The following is a 25,242-nucleotide window of genomic DNA, read 5'->3' as shown; positions in this document are numbered from 1 at the left end:
GACAGGACTTTTATATTTTTATATTTTGCTCTGCTGTTGTGTTAGTTGATTGGTTAATCAGTCAATCATTAAAACTGATCAGTTTTGAGTCCTTTATTGAGTACAGAAGTGAAATATTTGCAGATTATAACTACAGCTGTGAGGATTGCATTCCTTTTATCATTTAATTTCAGTCCCTTTTTAAGGCCTGACTTCAGACTTGTTATTGCCAGTGGCCTGTGATTGATACCTTTTGACAGCTTAGAGATTGTAAATGAAAACTACAAAAAAACGAATGAGTAGGTTAAATGAATAGTTCAATATTTTGAGAAATAAGTGCAGAGGCTCAGACAGTGATATCAGTCGATTTTGAGACTCTGCACTTTACAGATTTGGTTGCACTTCATTTTACGCCGCACTGATGAGACTTAACGAGATGGCATTAAGTTCAAATCGTTCCCTGTGAGTGCCAAGGCTTCCATTTGTCATCCATTCTGTTCAAATCTTCTTTGGATTGAATTTTAAGGCATGCACAAAGGGAGGAGGGTGTAAGCATATCAGTCTCAGGATCATGTCTCTGCTTTTAGTCCATGATATGGCCCCTCTGGCTTCATCAGGCTCAGCCTTAGAGATACAGCGAGGAGTTTAGTCATTCAGGAGCAGCTTAGAGTAAAGCCATTACTCCTCCACATGGAAAGGAGCCAGGTGAGGTGGTTTGGGAATCTGACCAAGATGCTTCTTCAACACATCCTAGTTGAGGTATTTTAGGAATGTCTAACTAAGAGGAGACCTTGGAGCAGACCCAGGACAGGCTGGAGGGATTAAATCACTTGGCTGGCTTAGGACTTGCCTTGGTGTCCCCCCAGAAGATATAAAGGAAAAGGTTTAGACTGCTGGCTGGCTGGCTGGCTGGATGGGTAGGTGGGTGGATGGATGTCAAATCCCTTCCAGCCTGGATGTTGTTGTGAAGTCTGTAAATGTAATATAATTATCTGATCAGATACAGGTCATAACTCATGGATGATTATCCATGGTTGTCAATGTCCATACTCATATTTATTATTTATTTTCCCGTCTTATTAGTGTGCCATAAAATAAAGTGCGAGCATAAATCTTGCTCAGTGAAAGTTTCCCAGCCTGTCTTGATGCTGACTCTAAATGTTTCCGCAGCTCCATCATGTTCAAACTGATCCCATGGCTAAAAACGCTGACTGTTCATGCTGTCATTGATCTGACAGCACAACAAAGATAAACAAATAACCAGGCAGCATCATTTTTTTGTGTTTCTGACTGAGCAAACAAAGTGATAATGACCCTTTATAATGTCTGCAGAGAGCCAGCCTGCTCTCACCTCCTCCTGCTGGCGGTTTATTTCGGAGATCTGGTGAAAGGTTGAAACAAATCTGATAGAGACAGACACGGGATGCTTGAAGAGTCTACACCTTTATCACCTCTAGATAAATATGCTACGTGCAGATCAAAAACAGGAGGTTCAAAATATAGTTCTGAATTTACAGTAGCTAAACTCTGATAATAGATTTTCATTTAAACTGTTGAGAGAAATGCTGAACTACAAATATCCTGGCTTGTGTCAACTAAGCCCTCACATGTTGTTATTACGACTTCACCTCATGTCGCTGTTATTTCCTCTGCGACACTACACGGGTTTTTCCTTTAGCGGCTACGTCAGAGGGTTGTGCATAAAACCAGGCATGTGCAGCCGCCTGCTGTGGCGATCCTTTGTGAAGTAGCTTTGTTTTACACTAAGTGGTTTTTGTAAATTTGCCTCTAATACAGCAACAATTTGGGTTCCTTCGTGTTTATTTATAAACGAATGAAGTGAATAACTGTCACAGACTTCCCCAACTGTTCATTCTCACTTGATCGTGCATCAGTGCCAAGCAATTACCACATGCATGAAAGACGAAATGTCTCATGTATGATGACATGATATCACAACAAGCATGATGATATCACACAGGAAAGCTACAAAGAGGAAGACCGCTTTGCGGTAACTTACACAAAAACACTGAAGAAGACTCAAAACAAATCGACAGCCTGAAAATTAACCAAAGTTTTAGAAAATGTGTTTGAGCAGCAGATAGATCCCATCGAAACTTTATTAAAACGAGTAAAAAGGAACACTAGATTATTCCAAAGGAAAATCATGAGCCATCCCAAAGCTGTCATCCAAGTCCTGATTTTAACACTAAAGAAACCAAAGCTAGGAGATAATCAAAAGTAACAAATTTAGTAAATGTAGGTAAAAAGCTGACTTCATATGCTATAACTCGTTCTGAGCAGCTACCTGTCCCAACACTTGTTTCTGTTCCTCTCCTGTATGCCACGGACACATTAAACCAGAGGTTTACTATTGAAACTATGATCATTTACATGATAGTAAAGTTCAGATTTTGTAGTATAGAATTGATTTGGTTAAATTTCTCATCTCTGAAAATGTCCCGTGGATATCTCTGGTACTTATAAAGTGTGAAGTGGGCCTGTAAATGTGGACGTCATAATTAAACAATCAGCTGATTCTGAAGGGGTCAGATGGGATTACCTCCTGGTTCTTCCTGATGCATATTTATCATAAATGTGCTTTCAGTTTGATTATGTCCACTCAGATGATAACATGGATAAACCTGGGAGCATAAAGTCATCCTCACAGCCTCTTCAAGCCTCTTGTGCGCTGGCGACAGATAGAGCTCGCTTTGTGGCCTTTGCTTATTATTTTCTTCTCCTGCAGAGGTTCAGTATGTGCTGCCGTCTCTATGCATCACTGTGACAGGCTTTGCCCACTGCCTTGACCAAACAGATGAAACAAGCTACTCTGACTTCTGGTTTCAAAACCTTTAAAAAAAAAAAAAGTGTTAATTTCAGTCCAACATGTGTGAAGTCATTCCTTCGTCTCTGTTACAGCAGTAGGAAGCGCATGGCACTGTGGTGAACTCGTGCACTAGAAAATCCTGTAATCACTAGCAGTATAAAAGAAGCCATAGATAATCTATTATAGCCATACTAGTGATAAAGTATCTGTATTTTGAATTTAGTGACTCATATTTAGTGAGCTCTACTGATATCAAGGCAATAAAAAATAAAAAGAGGAGGAAAAAGCCCTGATTTTGTTCATGTGCTCCTAGAAATCCTGGAATTTGCCTGCAGCTGGTGACGAGCTGGGGTTCAGATGAGGCCTGGGGCTTTAAAGTGTAACTTAACACTAAATCCATCGTTCGATCAGCAGCATTTCATATTCAGTCATGTTTACTGTACAGGTCACTGATCCGGTTTCAGAGAGATATTGACGGCCTAAGCACGAGACATCCGTGAATATTATTCTGGGCTAAATCTGGTCAGTGTGTTACAGGCTTAAAAAGACTGACATCCAATAACGTGAAAGGTGAAATGTCTTTTCAGGCTATTACAAAGACTTGAATTCACAGTCACAGTTACTGAGGCCAAAATCCAGTCGAATTAGGTTCAGAAGTGAGCAGCAGATTACTCTAGCAAGCTTTCAAAACTGCATACAAGCCATTAATTTGAGCAACTCGTTGACAAAATTAGAAGTTTACCCAAAGGGTGAATGGGATTTTCTCCTGATTTCTGTTTTTTTTTTCAATAAGGAAAGTCAAAGTTACAACTTCAAACCTTCAGAGCTTCCTTATCACATTTGTAGTGTAAAAAAACCAGATAATTACTTATTATGACACACTGAAGGGGCTTTGTGTCATGTTCAAGACTTGAGTCAGGACCTAAATGCGAGCAAAAGAGGAAATGAATAAATCAAGGGGGCATATTTATTTATAACATTAAGGAAAAAGGTAGGGCGTGAACTCAAACCCAGGCCCCTGTTGTAGCCTTTGGCATGTAGGTCACCTGCTCAACCAGGTGAGCCGTAATGTGCCAAAGTGGAACTCTACTGGTGACAGCACCAGAATAAAAATTATCCAAGATTGGGAGGGAAAATGGTTTATTTCACCGATTCTAGGCATCTTTTTAACAACTCAAGAGTTCCTATTTTACCTTACATTCACACCTGTGGTGCAGTAGTTAGAACTGTCACCTTATAGGCTGGGTTTTAAATTCAGGGTCAGTAGTTGTGCATTTCCCTGTTCATCCTGTATCTGTGGACCCCACGTCTGAGCCCTGCAACCCTGACCTGGGTAGGAAAAGAAAGATGGCTGGATGAATTCACATGCTGGGACATAAAGGCTTCTAAAAAAGGCAGCTTTCCACCTTTCACATCTCAGTGCTGTTCAAGTTTTGTTTTTTTAACTGGAGTTAAAGCCCCCAATAAAGAAAAATCCGCATCACTGCATCAACTTTGCACTGGAGGGCCTGCTTTCCCTCTCTCAAATATAATTTTGCAGTTATTTAACCATAGCTCACACCATTTTGATCATATAAAGGGATGTATTCAGGGTGTTATGTTGCTCTTTAACAGCTCTGAAGGCCACCTCTGAGCAGGACACTGAACGCTGCACTTGCTGTCAGCTAATTTAAGAAACCATAGCAGGGCAGTCAGGTGGTTTAACTGTTGTAGCACTTTAAGTTTATGCTGCTGAATATTACATGTTACTTCTGTGTCAGTACTGTATGTATTTATGTACTCTATGTATGTACGTGAATCCTGACTGGGAATGTCAGTGTGTACAGATGTACTCTATAACGATATGCATATCATCTGTGTTTTAATGTACTCTTTGTTGTCAATAAATACAAACAGAACATTACAGTTAAAACCTGGTAAAAAAAATGAACTTACTGACATCAGTTTACAGGCGGGTACCAAACATCAGCAGGTTTAAAGGCATTTAGTGTAAATAATGTGGGGTCACCACTCTCATCACGTAACAACAGAAACCTTCACAGCAGGAATGTCAAACTTATTTAAACTTTAAACGCTCCCTTCTGTCAGCGTTACGAATTTCACACGTGGACCAGATTGGAGTCTTTGCCGAGCCAATTCTGGCCCCCGGGCCTTATATTTGACAACCCTGCTTTACAGAGAGCAGTGACCAAACCTGAGTGTTTCAATCACATTTAGTGCTTATTTTTGTCTTTTATTCAACAAACAAAAACCCAAACAACTTATGCGCCACTTGTACACTGATATTTTAAACACCACCTAACTTCAAGGCAAGAGAGCTCAGTTTGACATTCAGAAAATACTTAACATGGATCTGCTTTTCCTTCTTTTCCTCTTTCTCACTGAAGAGTCAAATATAACTGAGCCAAAAGCTGAGATTTCAGACTGCTCTTAATGCTCAGATTCAAACTTTTCTTCTGTTCTTTGTATATATATGATGATGATGATGATGCAGCGTGGTTTGCTTTGTGACTGGTGTCTGGTTTCAACAAGCAAAGACGATAGCTAGACGAAGAATAACTCTTCATTAAGTGTTCAGATGTCCTGTTTATGGGGGAAAGTGTTTAAGACGAGCCTTTGCAAACCAGTGGTCACATCACATCAACTAAATCCAACTTCTATACACAGCCTAAGCTCTTTTAGCTTAGAAGCCCCGCCCACTGGGTGTTCAAACCTTCTGTTTGCAGATAACAGCCAAACAGAAGACAGCTAAAGTTTAAAGAGGGAGGAGCTAAAGCAGCTCGTTTCAGACAGAGAACGAACTGAGAGGCTGTACCAAAGATTATTTTGAGCCGTAAATCATGGAAAGCTAGTCTAGGATCCAAGAATAAAAATGAGCCCTTTAATGTGCCGTTAACACTAAGAGCATCTTTTGGTTCATAAAATCACAGGCAGCACTAACGGGGTGCTGAGACTGAAACAAGGTCCAACTCCAGTTATGCTTTCATATTAAGAGATGTGAAACTATCAACAGTTACGACTGCGTGCAGACTATCAGGTTCTTTTTATTTATTTACGTCCGCTGACCTTCTCAAAGTGTAGCTGGAATAATCAAACGGTGCCAGTGACACACGTCAAAAACACCCCCACACGCAAACCTGTTGCGCATCACACGGTGAAACACCAACACTGAAGGTGTGTTTCAATGTTAACTGTAAATACGGGTAAAGGGATTGTGTTAAGGCAACACTGCGCACAGATACCTCTGAGGTTTGGATTAATTTGTTACATGAAAACAAGTCCGAGTTTCCAGCCAAGAACAGGAAACTGCTGGGAGCACCAGAGTGATTACAATCCTCCTGAGACGGTGCGCTGTTTCAGTCCAAAAAGTTTCCTTTTGATTTTTGTATCTGGATAAAACAATTAAAGACAAACACTTTCTCATTCTCCTGTCTTCATCTTTGTGAAAATACAAAACCAGTCAGAGATTAGTTGACTCCAGCCTCTGTGGGGTCAGACTGGATTCAGCGTGTTTCTGTGGTAAACCTTCTCCCACATCACCGTCCTGCAGATGCAGAAGAAATCCCACAGGTTGCAGAGGACGCCACGGTCGAACGGATTCTCCTCGTCCTTGCAGGTCTTCAGGTACGAGATCCTGTGGCGGGACATGAACTCCCAGGTGGTGCAATTGATAGAAATCAGGTACAAGTGGGAGCCTAGCAGCACCACCACAACCACGGAGAAAATCCCGACTATGCACAACGCCGCCAGCAGAAAGCCATTCACCCTGAACCACTGCTCCCACGTAAGAGCAGGAGAAATGCCTGACCTGAAACACAAGGAAATTACACAACAGGAATAAATCACCACTTAGATCTGTTTGGCTATAACAGAAGTTCATCATAAGAAAAAAATCTGGATTAATTCAGCTTGATTAATTCACTGGTTTGTCCCATAAAAAGTTGTTTATAAGAAAACTAAACTTAGCAAGATTAAAATCATCATCAGTTTGGTTGTTCACAGAATTTGCTGATAAGCAAACAACTGAACATCATAAGCCTGTTCTCACCCTGAATACTGACTAGTAGTTATAGATTGCATGCTTCTTTTTTAATCTTATATACAAACAGAGCAGAAGAAAATGATGAAATGCAAAAAACTGCAGTTCCTCTAACGTCCACTTGAGGCTTCCTTCAGTTTAAACAAACTGCTTGCCTTCTATGGATAGTCTGCAACCATAGTGAGGTCAGCCACTGCTTCTGGATGCCATATTTTGAAACTGAAATCAAGGTTGAAGAAGTTATCAGCTTCTTGACGGTTGCAGAACACAGCCACATATGCATCCGTTAATAACAAAATACTAGAAGCGCAACCACTAAAACTGAAGCACAAACTTTTAGTCAAATCCATTAAAAATGCTTGAAAAAGGCATCAAAAGCATAAAAACACTCAAACTGTTCAGTTCAGAGGCCCAATGGAGAACTAGCTGCTACAGCGGCCTGTGTCAGCACACCTGGATTAACTGGTGAGTTCAATAAAAATCCCATTTACTCATTACTATATTGGATGAACTTCAATTTTTAGTGTTGCCACAGAGACCGGCACACAGCAAAACAGCAACGCAGTGGTAACAGAAAAAAAAAACAATGCAGGGCTCGCAAAATTGCTAGCCCGATGTCCTGGAGCTAGCGATATCTCCGGTTGGGCGACCAAAATCTATCTCAGCCCCACCCGTCAGGTTATCATATAGCCCGACAGGCGGGGCTGAGATAGAGTTTGGTCGCCCAACCGGAGATATCGCTAGCTCCGGGACATCGGGCTAGCAATTTTGCGAGCCCTGCAATGACTCTTTAAAAATGACAGCGTTGGTCATGTCACAGTGGTTATGTCCAGCATTTATATACAGTCTATGATTTATCTTTGATGAGAAGCCTGCTGCCTGACAGGACAAAAACACTAATGGTTTCTTTTTTGGTTGATGGAGACATCGCTGTAGGCCAGAGGGAATACATGCATGTCTCAATGTTTAAACATCTGCTATAAAACTAAGCGGGATGTAGTACGTTATTTTTGAGAGTGAATGAATTAGCAAAATCTGAAACAGAACATGCTACATCGTCTTTGTTGTCACCAATTCTCCTGACTAAAGGCACATTTCAGATTTTATTTAGATGTATAAAAATGGGTGTTTAACAACCACGCTGCCAGCTGTTTGGCTGCCAGCTGTTTGGCTGCCAGCTGTTTGGCTGCCAGCTGTTTGGCCGCCTGTACTCAGAAGCATTCTTCTGTGTCCAGGGCAACACTGGTTTCAATAAATGTCATAAAATATTGTTGAAAGGTTTGCCCACATTGCCCCGAGTGTTTTCTTTTCTGCTTTACTCAGCTGATAATCTCTGATTATTACTCAGTAAAGTTTAATTACCACAGAGCTTACTTCTGCCTCTGTGTGTGTGCACATAAACCTCTGCTCCACAGCGGTGCCTTTAACTGGAAACCTTAAAATGAAGACGACTTGAACTTTATAAGTGTGCTTAAGCAACCTGTCACAGATCATCCTTTCACAATTTAACTACTCAGTTCAGTGATGTTCTCCAAAAGTCATAAGTTACCCAATTCCGTCTAAAGATAAAGCGGCAGAGCAGAGTACACTCAGCACAAGATACGTTTTCACTGAGTCACTACTGGAAGGCAAACTGAGGCCACAAATATTCCCAGCAGATAAGGACGTTTATCTTAGAGGCTGGAGACGGGCGGAGGCATTTAGCAGACGTACAGAGCGACGTGAAGGCCCGACAGCAGGGTGAGCAGCTGCACCAGCAGGTAGATGATGAACCAGCGGTGGTTCCTCTCTCCCACGCAGTTCTCAATCCACGGGCAGTGGTGGTCGAAGCGATGGACGCAGCGCTTACACATGTGGCAGTGCTTCGCTCTCATTGGCTGCTGCTTGACACACATGGAGAGAAAATAAAATAAAGGTGCTGTTATCAATCAATCAATCAATCAATCAAAGCTTTATTCGCCACATGCAGGTTGCCCTGCAGTGAAATGGGACCCCCCCCCGACCTTACACACACAACACAGACATTACATGAGGATACAAGTCGGAGATCGGTAGCGTTACAGAAAAACACTGAAATGTACACAACAATGGGAAAGTACAAGAGGAAAAAAAGAGACCTCTGCTCATGCTGTGCTTCCATGGTAGGACAGCACGAGAACAGGAAACAAAAAAACTCCTCTGCACAAAAGCACATAAATGTCCACAGCACAACTTTGTGAAAGACATGACAAGCCACAGGATTGGGTGGGGGGTGAGGAGTAATCCGAAGCGAACACAGCAGCCGCCCTGCAAAGCGCTACCATTCCAGCGCGGCACACAGACCCGCCGTGTTCCCCCGCAGGAAACAAGCATCGAAGGCGTTTGGAAGGGAGGGGGATGAGTGTGCTTATCAGTGTAAGTGTATGTGTGTGTGTGTGCATAGTTCAGCTGAGACAGTGTCCTTCGCCCTGCCAGGCTAGGAAAGGTTGATCGCTCTCCAGATTTTTTTAGATGGTTTCTTTTGTGTAATGCGACCAAAAGAGAAAGTTAAATCCTTCTACAGCTGCATTGATTAGTTGATTAAAAGAAAATCAATCTGCAGCTGTTTCTGCAATTAAATCAGTGCTGCAAACAGACTCGCAGACAACGCCTCAGGGTGGTAAAAACATTTGTTGGGCTGTAAAAGTCCCTGATAAGGAAATAGGTGTAAGATACATGGGTGTGGCTGAGATCAACACAGAGAAAAAGACTGCAGATAAAGGTGACATACACAGGAACGCAGGTGTCCCACTAAAAAAATTTCTGCCACTGAAAAAATACAGTACAAAAAGTTTTGACTGAGCTTTGTCTGGCAAAACTTTTTTTTTCTCTTTCATGGTGGAAACAAGCTTCCATACTTGAACGGACCAATGCACTGGGTGAATTTGGTTCATGCTGGCCTACAACTGAGTCTTTGCAAACTCTGACAGTGTCTGTGAGCCAGTTTGCAGGGCTTATTTAATTATAGAAGAAAAAATTAAATGACACTTAATGTAGCAAATTTAAAAAACACAGTTTGGTTGTTAACCAAAAAAAATGCCTGGACATCATAAATCTTTCAACAATGACAAAGGTGAGTCTGTGGCTCTTCAAGGCGTGAATATTGACTGGCAGGTGCAAAGTCTGAACTTCACAGCAAACATGTTTACAGCCTGGTGAAAAAAACTGTTTTAACCTTTGTAGATAATGTTTTTTATTAGTTTTTTGATATAACTTAAACTCAGAGGTGTGGACGCTTTGATTAACAGGTGTGCCAACAAATAAAAGCTGGACAAAGCTGCGGTGACATTACCCATTCGATTTCACATTTTAAGACCTCGGCGTGTTTCTGCCACCATCTGAAGCCACGAGTGACCATACTTGGGCAGATTTCTGGCGCACAAAGGCGTATTAAAAGCAGAGCCAAAGCCACAGAAATGGCCTCTATTCCAACAGATACTTCTTTTTATTTACTTTTCGCTTTCCAGTAAGCTCAGCTACCATGTAGCTTCCATCGTCCCATCAAATACTTTCACACAGTTCAACCAACAGTCAGCCTGACGTCCTGTCCACACACACAGGTCATGTAAGTGGTGGTATTAGGCTGCTGAAAACTGAGCTTTTCATTGGCTTTTTGTCTCAGGGAAAATTAAGACTGTTTTGCAGTGTCACCTTTTTTGTGAGATGAGACTGTGTGCTGTCTTATTGTTTGTTAGTGATACACCTAGGCTTCTGATTGGTCAACATTCCTGTATGGTTCGAGTTATGTTACCACCTGTTGCTGTGGCACTTTTGACAGCTCATGGCCTCGGTTTTGTTTTTGAGGGTTTTCTTGTGACTTGTGATGCAAAACAGTGTTGCTGTTGACGGGGTCTTATAAACAAAAGAGGAAAATTCCAGTTTTTAAGAAATCCTCATGTACGTGTGGATGTAGCCTCAAATTCACACTATTTTGAAAGCCAAGTTTCTTTCAGGAGGAGGATGTTTGTGTCTTTGGCATCATTTTAATATCAGCTGCTTCTCCTGACACATGATGCAGAAAGACACCATTTAAACCCAACACACAGAATTTGATGAGTTGGAAATGCAGTCATGTCAAACTTGGTGAGCACTGGAATTCGGCAGCTGGCAGCAGCTGGTTACCTGCAGCAGGCAGTATCCACAGCGCCTCAAACGAGGGGTCGATGACTGAGGGATCATCGCCTCCATTTCTTCATTCGGACTCTGAGCGCCCTGTGTAACACAAACAGACGTCAGTCACAAGTGTTCACACACACACAGAATCACTGCGACCTTTCAGCATTAATCACAGGTTAGTAAAGGTTTTAGTCCATTTGCTGATAAGAAAACATCACATCACTGCTGACCTTTCCGCAGCAGAGGAAAGGTTTCGCTTTTAACATGGAGGCAGTTAAGGCTACGTTCACACTGCAGGCGAAAGCGCATCAAATCCGATTTTTTTGACCCTATGCGACCCATATCCGATCATGGTGACAGTGTGAACGGCACAAATCCGATATTTTCAAATCCGACTTGGGTCACTTTCGTATGTGGTACTGAATCCGATACATATCCGATGTTTCAGAAAGCGACTGCTGTTTGAACGGTCAAGTCGCATTAAATCCGTCTTTTACGTCACTGACACAAGACAGACACCGATTATCAGCTCCGGAGAAGACATCGCGAACGCTTCCTGGCCATCAGGTGAAACTGCTGGGAAGACAACGTTGGAGAAACATGAACATTTTATTTGTACTGTATAATCTGCAGATTCTGACAGAAATCTGCAACTATCCTTTGAAGCACTGCTCCTCTCTATAACAGCAATAAGGATCATTATTAGGTTATTTACATTATTATGTAAATAACGAAATAACTATAATAACAAAAATTGGGAAACGTGAAGTCCGAAGTCTTTATATTAAGGGCCATCAGTCAAACAATATTGTTTGCTCTGGGTCTAAACAGAGCGTGTTGTGTGTGACATCTTCTTTTGCGCATGCGGGCCGCTTTAAGCGTTCACACTAGAGCGCGTTTGCTGTCGTATTTTATTTGTAGTGTGAACGAGCAGACAAAAAAATCGGATTTGATCAAAAAATCGGAATTGAGCATTAAGACCTGCAGTGTGAACGTAGCGGTCACCACTATTACAACACATTATGAAACCAACCTTTCACAAAGTGTTTTAATCCTTAAAGAAGGTAAATTAACTGCTTCTTATATAGTGCTTTTCAACTCTATTTGAGCATTCAAAGAGCTTTACACAACATGTCTCATTCATCCATTCTATCTAATGTTCTCACTGACTCTGATAAACGCATCAGGAGAAACTCAGGGTCCAGTATCTTGTCCAAGGATACTTTGGCATGCAGACTGGAGCAGCCAGGGACTGAACCTTCTGAGCTGCCTGCTGAGCCACAGCCAGCCCTCAAATTAGGATCTACGTTGAATTTGTGATCCAAGTCTTTTTAATTAAACTCACCTTGACAGTGTCATTGAGCACAAAGCCGGGGTCCATCAGGGAAACGGCAAAGTACAACAGCACTGACAGAACGACCAGCAAGAAGAAGAGAGCCGGCAGCAGCAGCGCTCCCTGCTCCTCACATCTCCGCAAGCCTACACACACACACACACACACACACACACACATGTAAGAGCTAACAAAAAGTAAGATAATCTCCAAGATTCTCCAAATGGATTTAAATTCTCACTTGTTCCTACCACTATTAATTTTTAATTATGTGATTTGTTGGGGTTTCAGGGTGTATGTGTTATCTATGCTGCTGACTACAAAGCACACTACCCCTCAGGAATAATATACTTTATTTTAATCTTGATATTGAAAATGTACAAGACACAAAAAAAACAAAAAAATCTTCATATTCATTGAGACTGTAAAGTCACAAGTTGTTAAAACAAATGGGAAATTACTTTTTTCTTCATTATAACTCTACTTGTATATAACTTAAAAAAGACCCATCTTATTATATGGGTTCATATGAGTATATTAAGGTCACTGTACATCAGATATTGGATTTTTTTTATTTAAAATTTTATTATTTGAATATATATGACAAATTCTTCAGTCTGGAAAGGCGTTACATTGAAATATTTAATTTAAAAATATTTAATTATGATATGACCATTTTTAACCCAGAAGATGTTTGTCCTAGTGTATGTTTGTTATTTAAAAATATATATTTATTGGAGGTTTATGTATCTATTTTATTTGTGTTTTTAAATAAAAATATTCTAATTTGTGGAGTAACTTGTAACAGCAACTGACAGATACATGTCAGGTGGTAACAACTACATAATTTCCCTCATAAATGTAGGTAATATAAATAAAAAAGATACTCGAAAATGCTCAAGTAAAATAAAAAATCCTTATAATTGGAGCCCAACTACCATTCAGCTCCATCCTGTTGCTAACGGCTAAAAGCTAGCTGGTCGCAGTCTGAGTGACTTACTAGTGTTGTGCAGGAACAGAATGACGGTTATGATCCAGGTGAGCAGTGTGTGAGCGACCCGGACCAAAAAGCCGCTCCGAAACACGTTCTGCACCATATTAATAACAGCACCTGTCACCTGTCACCGCTGCTAACGAGCCAGCTAAGAAGGTTAGCATTACCAAAATAAACACATATATATTAAATAAAGACCGAGAAGCTTTTAAATATACTACAAAGCAAATGTAGAAACGTAGAAAACAATCTGGAGTCGATTACAGGCGTAAATACGCATTCAATCAAAAATAAAACAACCGACTTCTGTTTTTATGTTGTTCATTCTGTCTACTTCCTTGTTTCCCTACGGCGGCCTGTATAGGTCAAACCGTTCGAACTGACCATGCGCAAAAGAAGGTTTTCGCAATAGTAAAATACGTCGGCTAATGTTACATTAAAGCACCGTTTATTTTGAAAAGATTAATTTCGAGTTTAAAAATCGTTTTTTCCCGTCAATAAAAATTCTTAGAAAACAGTGACGTCACTTTTTCTCATTTTTTGTGTGTAAAAAAGGTTGACACGAGCATCTGTTTCATTAACTCACAGGTAGTTTAGCGGGTAATGGCTAATCCATTTCTGTAATTAAGTGAGCGCAGAGAGTTTAACCTGTTCTTTAGCTTTGGCTGCCACCGAGAAACTTCTAGAAACTGTCTGAAGCTTCTGGGAAGCAGCTGATTATCGGAAAGTGCACAGGAAGTGTCAAGAACAGTAAAACGTTACTGTCACAGGGTTAATGTGTTAATGTGACACTCACTTACTTACAAATATGCAAGACTTAGTGTGCGGTTAAATCAATATCATTTTTATAAATTTTAGGTATTTTTTATTATACAGCACTTATTGAAGATGTTGTTGTAAAACAATCTGACATATAATCAAAATGTTATGTAAGCCACAATTCATCTTGCTGAGAGCGCCATTAAATGAACAAGTCAACAAATTTATATTAATATTAATATTAATATATAATTATTGGTGTTTTTTTGGTTTGGTGTTTTTTTCCCAGTGGTGGGTGTAAGTAGGTGCTTTACTTAAAAATAAAAATGCCACAAGGTTAAAGAAAAATGTCCTATGTTAAGTAATCAAAACCGAAAGTATTCACTATGACAAAATGTCTCTTCTCAAGATTTTAACTTAACATTTGCAGCTTCCAAGAGTTTTTGTTTGCAAACAATAATAATTTGTCAGATGCAGGATAAGAAAATAATATACAGTATTTTAATTTTGTTCCAGTGTGCACAGGGTGCCAATCCTTCTTTTCTTTTGTCTTTCTTTTTGTTTTGGAAACATATGATAGGACAGAGAACAGGACAAAACCTGATACGGGCCAGAACACTTACAAGGTAACATAAATACTGGTATAAACATTCAAATGAGTGTAGTCCATGCAGGTGTGTGTATTACTCTGTTCAGTGTGAAAGTCTTTTCGTTTCTTCATGTTTTACTTCCAAGGAGCCAGACTTTCTTCTATTTTTTTAGGTGCCTTTGAGCAATAGTTTTCCAAGCTTCTTGAATGCCCTGCTTTTTCTCTCATTTACAGTCCAGTACTCGTAACTGACCATATTCAGGGAAATCATGAATATTGACCTATGAATCATTTGTGCACAAGAAAAGCACCTAACTTAAATCAGTGTTGTGTCCACACATGACACACAACTAAAGAATCTTTATTCACTTTGTTACTAGCAGCCTCCCACAAAACACATGTGTTCCCATTTCTTTAGTTGACTATTAAAAATACCAAACCTAATACAGCGACAGACATGACATAATGATTTTGCACCAATAAGATGATTCCCAAAGAGAATCGCCTGAAAATTTGGCACCTCTCAGTATGGTGTGGAGCATGTCCTTAAAAAACTGGGGAAACTCAACAAATGAAGAAAAAGGAAAAAGTGACCAGCCTAAATATCTCTACAGCAGATGAACAATATCTAAAAACAATCCAGCACAGACCTGACACAGGATCTGGTCCTTCATTTAATCCATTTACTGAAGCCTCATCCAAAACAGCCTCAGTGAAGGGTGGCTGTCAAGAAGCCTCACTTAAAGAAGGTAAACAGGGAGGAAAGGCTGAGAAAAAAATGAACTGAAAATCATTGGGAACAGGTTTTATGAAGTGATCAATCCAAATCTAAAATGTTTGGTTTGAGTCGTCAGTATGTAAGTGTCTACAGCCTCTGTCATGGTTCTGAGCTTCATTTGAAACTGAAGTTTGAGATGTGAAACTGGGAGGGAAAAGCATCAGATTTTCACTATGACAATGATCCCTAAAACACTGTCAGTGCAGTAAAAGCATGCCTGGATAGAAACACACCACTTAAAATATAAAGACATTAGAAGTGGCTCAAGACTTTTGCACAGCACTGCACATAATTACATTATACTTTCTCAGGAACTTGCGACAGGCCCAGTTACCACAAAAACTGCTAATTAACTTCTACCGCTCCACCATCGACAGCCTTCTGACCTACTGCTGTACTGTAGCGGACAGTGAGGGCGGCAGAGTGGGCAACTGACACTTCACTAATCCCCCTCAGAGACATTTATGCTGGCAGACTTCAACAGAAAGCCAGTATCATCAGCAAGGACTTATGTTATTACATGCATTCCCTGTGTAGGCACCTCTTAAACTTTAAGTGTTTTTTTTTTCTTTCTAAAGGAATTTTAATGTAAAAATCTACATGCTGCTAATGGAGAGATGCCAAACTGTGCTTCATTGTTCTTGTAACAGTGACAAAGATCTATTCTATCGTTTGAGTTTTGTTTCCTTGCTCTTTTGAAAATAAAAGAAATGAATTATAAAGCTCTTCTCCAAAACATGAAGTTAAAAAATAAATAAAATCTTTCTGAAATAATCTCATAACATCAAATCCTCCAGGAAGGTTCCCAGGTGTGAAGTGACCCTGAAGAATCTGCAGCCACAGAGTTAAAATCTCTAAAAAGAAAAGAACTTCAGTGTTTCCTATAGGACCTACTTTATCAGAGGATGCACTGAACTGTTTGTGAAAAGAAAGCTTGTGATTCCAGAGACTTTCACAAACCTTCCCAAGTAAAACTGACAAATGAGTTCAAGGAAAAGTTGGAAAAGGGAGGTAGGAGGTATTTGTTTGGACTAGTTGTCTGGAGCCATGCAGTTATCACATCTGCCAGACACTTCAGGGTCACTTCACTCTGTAAATGTTGCTGATCGTAGCCATTGTGTGCATTTATATAGCAAGTAATCACTCAATTCTTGTTTTGGGAGCAATGAAAAGATCCACTTTTGGATATTAGATGCACCACCCAGGCATGTGCAGTTTAAAAATAAGAAGCCTGTCTGCTGAGGTTCCACTTCTGTTTTCATCACATGCACGATCACTCGATCTGCATAAGGAAAACCCTCCAAACACCACAAATATGTAAGATTACCAAACTTCTCAGTCTGGAGGAGTTTGCTGTTTGGAGCTGAAGTGTGTGAATTTCAGTGCAAAAAAGGAGAAATGAGACACAGATTTATAATTTCCATTTATTTGCATCGAAAATGGTCCATTAAAACACTAAATCGGCATTGACAACATCATTTAGAGGCTTACTAGCATTAATTAAAGTGCATTATGCCGTCTGTCTTTTCACTTTCTAAATACACATGCTCTTCTTTAAAATGAAGAAAAAGAAAAAAAAAAAAAAAAAAAAAGCAGCTCTTTAACCTGAGGTGAACATTAAGTAACATTCAATTAAACAAGAATTAGGGCGACTAAACACATCAACGATCTGATTGCATCAGCAAAGGTTTTTTTCCCCCCGTTTTCACCATTTCAGACAACTACACGTAGTTATCAACATTAAGGCTGATTTATGTAGTTGCACATTTTGGCTCAAGATTTATTCCTTACTTCCCTTTCTAAATAAAACAATAAATACAGGACGGGTGGTAATAAATACTCCGGTCAGTCAGTCAGTCACTCAGTCATTCATTCATTCAGGGGTGGAGAGAAATTCAAACTGTGTGCAAAAATCTTCCCGTCTGGGACATAATCATTTCACTCTGTGCATTTTAATGCTTTATCCACCAAGATTCACTCAAGAGAAGAGCAAAAATATTTGGTCCTGCTTCTCATACAGTCACCGTTCAGCTTCTCTTTAAAGGTAATAGCAGCAGTCACGACATCCTGAGCTCACAGAGTCCATAACCTCCACCTCGCCGTGTCCTTTCTAGTCTTTCGTCAGCTGACATTCACAGAATGAAATGGCTCCGCGAACCTCTGGAGGGGCCTGAAAGCCCCCGGGGGGATTCCTAGCATGAGCCTTGGGAGGGTGAGGGACTAGGGAGCCTTATCTTGAGGTCACTCCCAGCTGTGTCTTCATGTGCTCGTACACAACATAGCTGATGCTGACGGCAGGGATGACTTTAAGGAAGTTGGGGGCCAGGCCTCTGTAAAGCCCAGTGGGCCCCTCGTTCTGCAGGATCTGCCTGAAGAGGCCGGACATGGTCACCTGCTGTTGGCCGCCATCTACTGCAGCTGAAAGGGTTAAAATGGACAAGCTTAGACTTGTGTTCAAATACAGTTACATCCAGTTATTTTTAAGTTACTAAATGTATAAAACCGTCTGCTACTGATGGAGTAACAAGTCAGTATTGAGGCCTCACCTTGTGCTTGCATGCGGGTTCGGACCAGAGCCAGGGGGTAACTGGCGAGCTGACCGCAGGTACTGGACACTGCGCCGCAGGCCAGCAGGACAAACACACCGGGGTCTGTGCTGTTGGTGCCGTACTGTTGGAGGTAGGTGTTTTTTAGCGTCTATGGAGAGAAAACAAAAGGTCAATCTACAGTCTCACTTTGAATTTTATTTTGTAGGAGTCCTGGGGATTTCTAAACAATGTATGCTTGTGGCTGCTCACCTCATACACTGCGAGGTCAATGCCTGCATAGGGCATGATGCCCAGCATGTTGGGGACGTATCCTTTGTAAAATGCACCGAGGCCTTCTCTTCTGAAGATCTGCTTGGCGCAGTCAGAGATACCAGCATACTGGCCGGTCTTCCTCAGAGCGAGACGGGTTTTAAGCACCTGGAACAGATTCAGTAGAGATAACGTCAGCTTTGTTTGACTGTACAGTCGCGACAGAGGCATCACAACGCTACAGGACAGATCTAATTAAAGAGATAATCACCTCCATGGGGTAGATTGTGCTCTGGGCAATCACTCCTGCCAAAGATCCTGCAACAAAGCGCTCCAGGATGCTCAGAGCTTCCTTATCGCTGCCGATTAAACGCTTAATCTGGAGAAGCAAGTTGGGAAAGAACAGATTAGCAAATGACATCAAGAACACTGTGCCTCGTTCATTAAACCCGTTCCTTGTTAAACCCGTCATACCTGCTCGTAAGCCATGAACTTGAGGGCCGACTCGGGGGCAATTTTGAGGATATTCACGCCATTTCCTCGCCACAAGGACCTCGTACCACCTTCTTTGATCATCTGCATGAGTCCGCTCATGATGCACATGTTGTTGGTTCGGGATCCGTAAACCTGAGGGAGGAAGAATATTGTATTTGATTAAACTACCACATAAACTTCTTTAATTATGGGATGACTTGGGCACGGTGCCATGTGGGTCATCATGTTTTTAACCAAATCTAAGCCAACTGGGTGAATATCTAATCAATAGGACAAAGTCTCCTGACGCACACCATGGGGATGATGACACACATTTCGAGTATGCGTAGTTTGAGCTTGGAGGACAGCGAGTACTATGAAGCCAAGGGTGTGATAGCGGTTTGAGAGCAGTCATTGGTCATTGCCTGGACTCTGGCCCCTTGCCGTTACACACTGTTAAACGTTAACTTGCTTATGAGCGTTAGGTAACGGGCGCTTGAGCAATTTCAAAACATAATGGCCACAAATACTAAGAGCTAAAATCTCAGTAACGTTTAACATTATTTCATGCATCAGCGGACACTTGAAATGCCCGACAGCTTTAGTCATAAGACCCACAAGCTGAGAAATTTCCACAACTTCCTCTTCACAGGCCCATCTCGTGCCTGCACTTGATCAACAGCTGCTTAAAGTGTTTTAAGAGGTCCAAGTCGATCATCTTACCTGCATCATGACTTTGAGTCGATCCAGGGGGGCAGTGCAGGTCCTCGAAACCGCTCCTGCTCCTCCGCCTGCGACCAGATGTCTCCACCACATCCCAGTCTGCTTCTCCTCAATGGTGAAGTCATCGGGGACCATGAGATTCTCTCCAACATCGAATATCTGATCAGAAGATGACAGGAATGGTCAGACATAGAGAGCAAAAAACCCCTGGTAGAGGTTTTAGTCATTTTGTTTTGGCAACTAACAGAAATGACTCTCATTATGGAAACATACATGAAGAGATTACAAAGGACAGAGTGGAGGTTAGTTTCACATGGACCACTCTTAAACATTTTGGAACAGGACCCATTTTGTGTCATTCATTTGTCCTCAGCTGTAGATTAGAGCTTCTATTCTTAACCAACATGTGGTGAAAATCCTTCGTGTTAATATCTGAACATTTCTCTCATGTGGGCCACATGATAGTGAGCTCATGTGTGACTGCAGGTTAAATGTGTAAGCATCCCCCCACCAGCACAGCAAAGGTCAGAGCATGGGGATTGTTTTCAAAGGGAGACATGTTGAGAATATAGGTCAGGGATCTGTTTCAAACCTCTAGCTTTCCCCCCTTTAAAAGAAAAAACAAACCAAACTTCAAGCATTTTGCCTTCTTATTCTCTCTCTGGGACTCTTATGGAGATAAAACTTAAATCCTCAACAGACGTAACTGTGCAGGTTGACATCTGACCTGACTTTCTGCAGTCTGAAATGATCCAGCACTTTACATCTCTGCTCAGCTTGAGGCAGGTTGTGCCGCCAGGCGAGTCTGCTGGTCTCATTAGCTTTAAAATAACTTGTTCCCCCCCCCGAGATCAGAATGTGTTCCTGCGGGAGCTGTGCTATATTACATCTCCAGCCTGCACCTGCTCTGACCGCTGCTGCTGCTCTCCTTTACATAACAGCACCGAGACAAATCCTTCCAACATAATCCTGCAGGAAAGAGCCCAATTCCTTTCATGGCCTAAGAGCTTAATTGCTGACGCATGGTTTGTGCTCATGGCCTTTCTGGGAATTTGCTCTTTAATTGACCCACTCAACAGGAGGGTGTAAGAACTTTTGCCTTTGGCATGTTATTGTTATCGCATACGATGATAAAGTTATCAGCCAAGAACAGCTAAAAGTAGGACATGTGAAACGTTATGCAAGAACAGAATTTTCTACTTCTTTCATAAAGTTAATTTTGGCACATTAATGATTTGTCTCTAGTTTTAGGCTCTGAAGGTCAAAGCTGCAGATTTGTTCCCTTTTTTGGGCAAAACTTTTGGTTTCAGTGTAAAGTACTAACCGTGGAGTGTTTCCAGTAAAGGATGATCTCAGGGATGTTCTCCGTCTTCTCCACCATGGCATACTTGCTCCAGTCTTTACTGCTGATTGTTATCATGCCGTTCTTATCCATGCTTTAAAAGAAATAAATGTATAAAATGATGAGACATTGTTCCCTAAAAAAAATTAATTAAAAAAAAAATCTAAATCTAAAATCCCAAAGATTAAAAAAAATATACATTTTTTTTTTACCTCTTAAGGACTTTCTCCGCATGTTGCAGAGAAATATGCACACCAAGGTCACGGAGAGACTGCATGAACTCTTTAGGGTCAACGCGGCCTTTAAAAGGAAGCAAAGACACGCTGTGAGAAAATGCGTCCTTCACACTTAAAGCTGCGGAAATGACACAAAGTGAAATTCGAAACCACTCTGGGAGTTTCGTGTGAAACAAAAAGCATGACCCTATCTCCTGCCACGTACCTGCATTCTTCCTGTCGAGACTCTTCACCACAAGCTTCAGGTCTTTCTCGTAGTCTTGTAGATAGTGAACAAACTCCTCAAAGTCCAGCTGTCCGTCCGAGTTGTTTTCTTCCCTTTTTAATGTTTTCTGTGAAGAAGAAATAAAACCAGAGTCAGACAAGATGGCAGAATTTGAATAATCTGATATGAATCCAGTGAGTCAGCTTCATGGAGGAGTAGAAGGTCACATTTAGCAATGGTATGCAGTAATCATGTCCCCTTATAGTTTAACAATGTCTTATGAAACAAGTACAGCAAGTTCGAAATGTACCCTGTAACTGATACCTCCCAAATGATTAGCCAAGTGACCATAAACCAGCCCTGGAGACCCACTGGCGCATTAAAGGTGTCCCCTCAGCTTGATTTTTATTACCCCAAAGGGCAGCTACGACCCATTTGCCAGGCCACAAGCCTCTTTGCTTTCTTGAATGACGTCTATTTCTCCTGGGCCTATTAGGGTATTAGGTAATAACACCCTTGTCCATCTTCACCCTCAACTGCAGGCTGACCCAGCCAACCGCTTTAATCCATGTCTAGGTTGAAACCTGCAGGGCTAAAATAAGACCGGGATATACTGCTATCATTGACTGATACCGCCTGACCTGCTGCCCAGACCGCCTGTAGGCATATGACTGAACCGATACCTCATCTGCAGATATTTGCAGCTTGCACCCTACTCCCTGCAGGATTGCATCAGAGTGACTTAAAGCACAGCTAAAAGGGCCATTTTGTGACAGTTCATGAAGCCTGAGATGCCAAAGACAAACTGCTGCAGACCTTAAGTCTTTGCATAACCTTGATTAAAACACGTTTAAAAACACAATTATGAGCAAATCCTAATGAGCCCCAGCCTCTTAACCCCCCAAAGAGGCCCATAGATAAAATGTACTGGATAAGACACTGGGAACCTTTTAAATCTTGAAATAATGACACAGAATTTTTTTTAGAGTGGTTTCTAAACCTTTTCTTCCCAATAATTTAATTTGTGCTTACAGATGCATTTAAAACAATCACATTGTTATGAAATTGTGAAATTAAAACATGAAAGGTCAGTGGTGGGTCAGCATTCCTAGGATTACAGGTGCACCACGAGTCATAGCTATATGGGATCTGCCTGCCCCCAAAACCCTCAGTTTCAGAGTAGTAAAAGACCTCAAGGACATCAGGGAGAAACGCATGCTGTAGCTGACCTAGAAACGGGAACAGCTAATTAAACAACTTTTGTACTTATGCACACGATTTACTTTTTCTCAGTTACATATAGCGAATGATACCGGCTTCCAGCTGCCCTCTTTCAGTGTAAGCGCATGGCCGGAATTCCTTTTTAGGGTGGATTTTCCCCATGTAAAATGAATGGCAGTCTTTTTCAGTCCGAACCGGCTCGGTTAAGTTTTAAAGTTTGCAGTAACAGGCTTAAATCAACAAATATTGATTACTTGTCAGTGTCATTTAGGTTAAATACAGATGTTACGTTAAAGTTGCAGCAAAAATGCCCGGAATCTTCTCGTGAATTTTCTCGAAACCGGTCTTTTTTGCGGCCTAGTCGTAAGGCTTTTACTACAGCGCGCTAATCTTTCCGGTCGCCGGAGTGAAAAGATTTGTGGCGCTCAGACTAATCAATGTTAAGAACTAGGTTATTCTGACTGTGTTAGTTAACTTATTTATTTCCTACCTTTCGCCATCGTTGGTAGGCTGAAAACTCTTGGGACGGCAGGAACACGCTGAGTTTGTTAAAAAGAGACTTCAACTCAGATGGAAGTCCGTTAGACTCGAAATATTCCACTTCAATCGGGTCCGAGTTAGACACGGGGACGTAAAGGCACAGGCCGAGCATCTTTGGCTGCGGATAAATTAAAACTTCAATAAATAAATAAATACCACAACGTTGCGTCTTCCCTGTCCGGGACTGAATGCCGGTAAGGAAGGACCGGCTACTAAAGAATGTCAGAAGTCCACGCCTCTTCTAGGAATAGCTACGTAATTGGTCCGTCCCTCGTCAATGAAGACAAAACGTCATTTTTACTACGGACGAATAACTGAGGCCGCCCATTGATGGGCTCGACTCGGTCCCGCCTTTTCCTTTCTTTTTTTTGTGCGCGAGAGATCGAAGGAAATTGACCAATCCTGTGGTAGGTTTAGTCTGCAATTTGAAATATTAACCAATCCTGTTTTTCCTTCTATATGAAACTGGCGGCCACGGGGTTTACATTACCGCCTACATAAAATAAAATAAAATTTGATGCAACTAATTATTATATAACCACTTAATAGATTTTAATTCAATATAATAATTAACAAAAACATAAATAAATCTGTTATTGATTGAAAATATAACAATAACAACAGAAAATCCACAAATAGAATATTAAATTATTATAATAAGAAGAAAAGTATCTCTTTATTTGGACAGAATATTTTAAAAATTATTTTAAAGAAATATGAAGAATGAATGATAAAGAAGAATTCAAGGTAGGTAGTTTAATAATTTTAAGGAGAATATTTATTACATTTTATTGTACACTGAATAGATTAGATATGTATTGTCAAGAGTATTCAAATTTACATTTTGTTTCAATCTCATGCACAGTATGGTAGTTTTTGCCACATTTTCTTCTATTGTATTTGACATATTTCTTGTGTAAGTGGTCCATTAACTATGTGACCTGAGTATTTCCATTCTGTCCTTCGATACATAAACATCACTACAACAATGGGGAAACTTTTTTACTGTACTGCATTGCATATATATTACAGTTTCAGCACTGGTACTTTATGTAGCTCAATTAAAATGTTTGTCAGGGGTTTCCAGCCCCCACGAAAAAAAACATGACAGGACAAAAACACTTGTTTTGGCTCCTTATCACAGATGCTGATTACCTGTTTACAGCTCCACTGAGGAGGCCACAGCTTTCATTCACAAACAGTCTCATGACCCCCAGACTTATCTTATGACCCTTTGCAGGAGGCCTGACTTCTATAGGCTACAAAGGATTGGATTAAACTCCATACACAAAGTAAATTGGCTGTATCTCCAGCAACTCCAAAGGTAGAAAGCTTTTTAGAGATTGCTGCATATTGACTAAATGTTATTGGTACTTTTACTTTACTGGAGACTCTGAGTACCTCTCCACTATTGAAACCCTACATCTGCAACTCATCCCCCTAGATGATGTTCCCTGCAAAAAGTATTGCATCACTTTGTTTTGCTCGTGGTTGTGTTTTCTTCGGGGGTGGGGGGGGGGGGGGGGGGGGGTTTGTCCTCTGAGGCAGGCAAGCTGCTGGCCCATGAAGGCTGGACAAAATGAATCACAACAAGGACGAGCGCCAAAAGCCAAAAAAGGAGCTGAAGTGAAGCCAAGAGTGACCTGCTGAGCCCTTGAGGATGAGGCGGTCAGCTGATTCTGAATTTCAACAAACACACACACACACACACACACACACACACACACACACACACACACACACACACACACACACACACACACACACACACACACACACACACACACACACACACACAGTCCTTCTCTTATAATACTTCTGGCTGGGATTTGGAATGACTCTACAGGCAAATATGTTGCTATAAATATGTGTACATAGTATTTTCTTGTGTCTTTGGCCAGTTGTTTGTTTGTTCGCAGTAACTGGGGGTGGGGGCGTGGGGGTATTTGTCCGCAAAAGTCTGGTTCCGTCGGGGTTCCCACTGTCTTCAAGTGCTTGCTAATAGGACATTGTCTGATTATTGGGACTTTTTCTACAATACTGTATAGTGTCCTGCTGTTGCTATACAACATACTGAAATTAAACTCCCAGCTTAAAAATCAGCATCCTTCTATCTGAGACAGTGTATTTTATAGAGCATATGAAGACTGCCAAGTTACATATAGTTGTTAAATGTGTGCAGCACTCAAAGAGGTTGAGTCTCTTAACCTAATGAGTGTACCAAAGAAAAGAAGCAAGGTTAATTTTAAGTTAAAAGCATTTTGTACA

General features: G+C 41.0%; 2 protein-coding genes across 2 annotated transcripts; both read right to left on the bottom strand.

The window, feature by feature from the left end:
* Positions 1-2,841: 2,841 nt before the first annotated feature.
* zdhhc12a (zDHHC palmitoyltransferase 12a) lies at positions 2,842-13,790 on the bottom strand. Its single transcript, XM_085179849.1, has 5 exons — positions 13,316-13,790; positions 12,328-12,461; positions 10,989-11,078; positions 8,562-8,728; positions 2,842-6,617 (listed from the first exon to the last, which is right to left on the bottom strand). The coding sequence occupies exons 1-5, from the start codon at positions 13,410-13,412 to the stop codon at positions 6,302-6,304; spliced, it is 804 nt and encodes a 267-aa protein (XP_085035975.1). The 5' UTR covers positions 13,413-13,790; the 3' UTR covers positions 2,842-6,301.
* A 3,055-nt stretch (positions 13,791-16,845) lies between these two features.
* On the bottom strand, positions 16,846-23,181 carry slc25a25a (solute carrier family 25 member 25a). Its single transcript, XM_085179846.1, has 10 exons — positions 22,925-23,181; positions 21,214-21,340; positions 20,985-21,072; positions 20,755-20,866; positions 19,431-19,589; positions 18,708-18,860; positions 18,505-18,612; positions 18,234-18,401; positions 17,982-18,132; positions 16,846-17,853 (listed from the first exon to the last, which is right to left on the bottom strand). Exons 1-10 carry the CDS (start codon positions 23,084-23,086, stop codon positions 17,666-17,668), a joined length of 1,416 nt encoding a protein of 471 aa, XP_085035972.1. The 5' UTR covers positions 23,087-23,181; the 3' UTR covers positions 16,846-17,665.
* Between the last annotated feature and the right edge of the window lie 2,061 nt (positions 23,182-25,242).

This window comes from Neolamprologus multifasciatus, chromosome 12 (assembly GCF_963576455.1).
Source record: "Neolamprologus multifasciatus chromosome 12, fNeoMul1.2, whole genome shotgun sequence".
In the NCBI taxonomy this organism is placed as follows: Eukaryota; Metazoa; Chordata; class Actinopteri; order Cichliformes; family Cichlidae; genus Neolamprologus; species Neolamprologus multifasciatus.
Note: the sequence above shows the minus strand (reverse complement) of the source record. Positions and strands in the feature narration are given on the sequence as shown.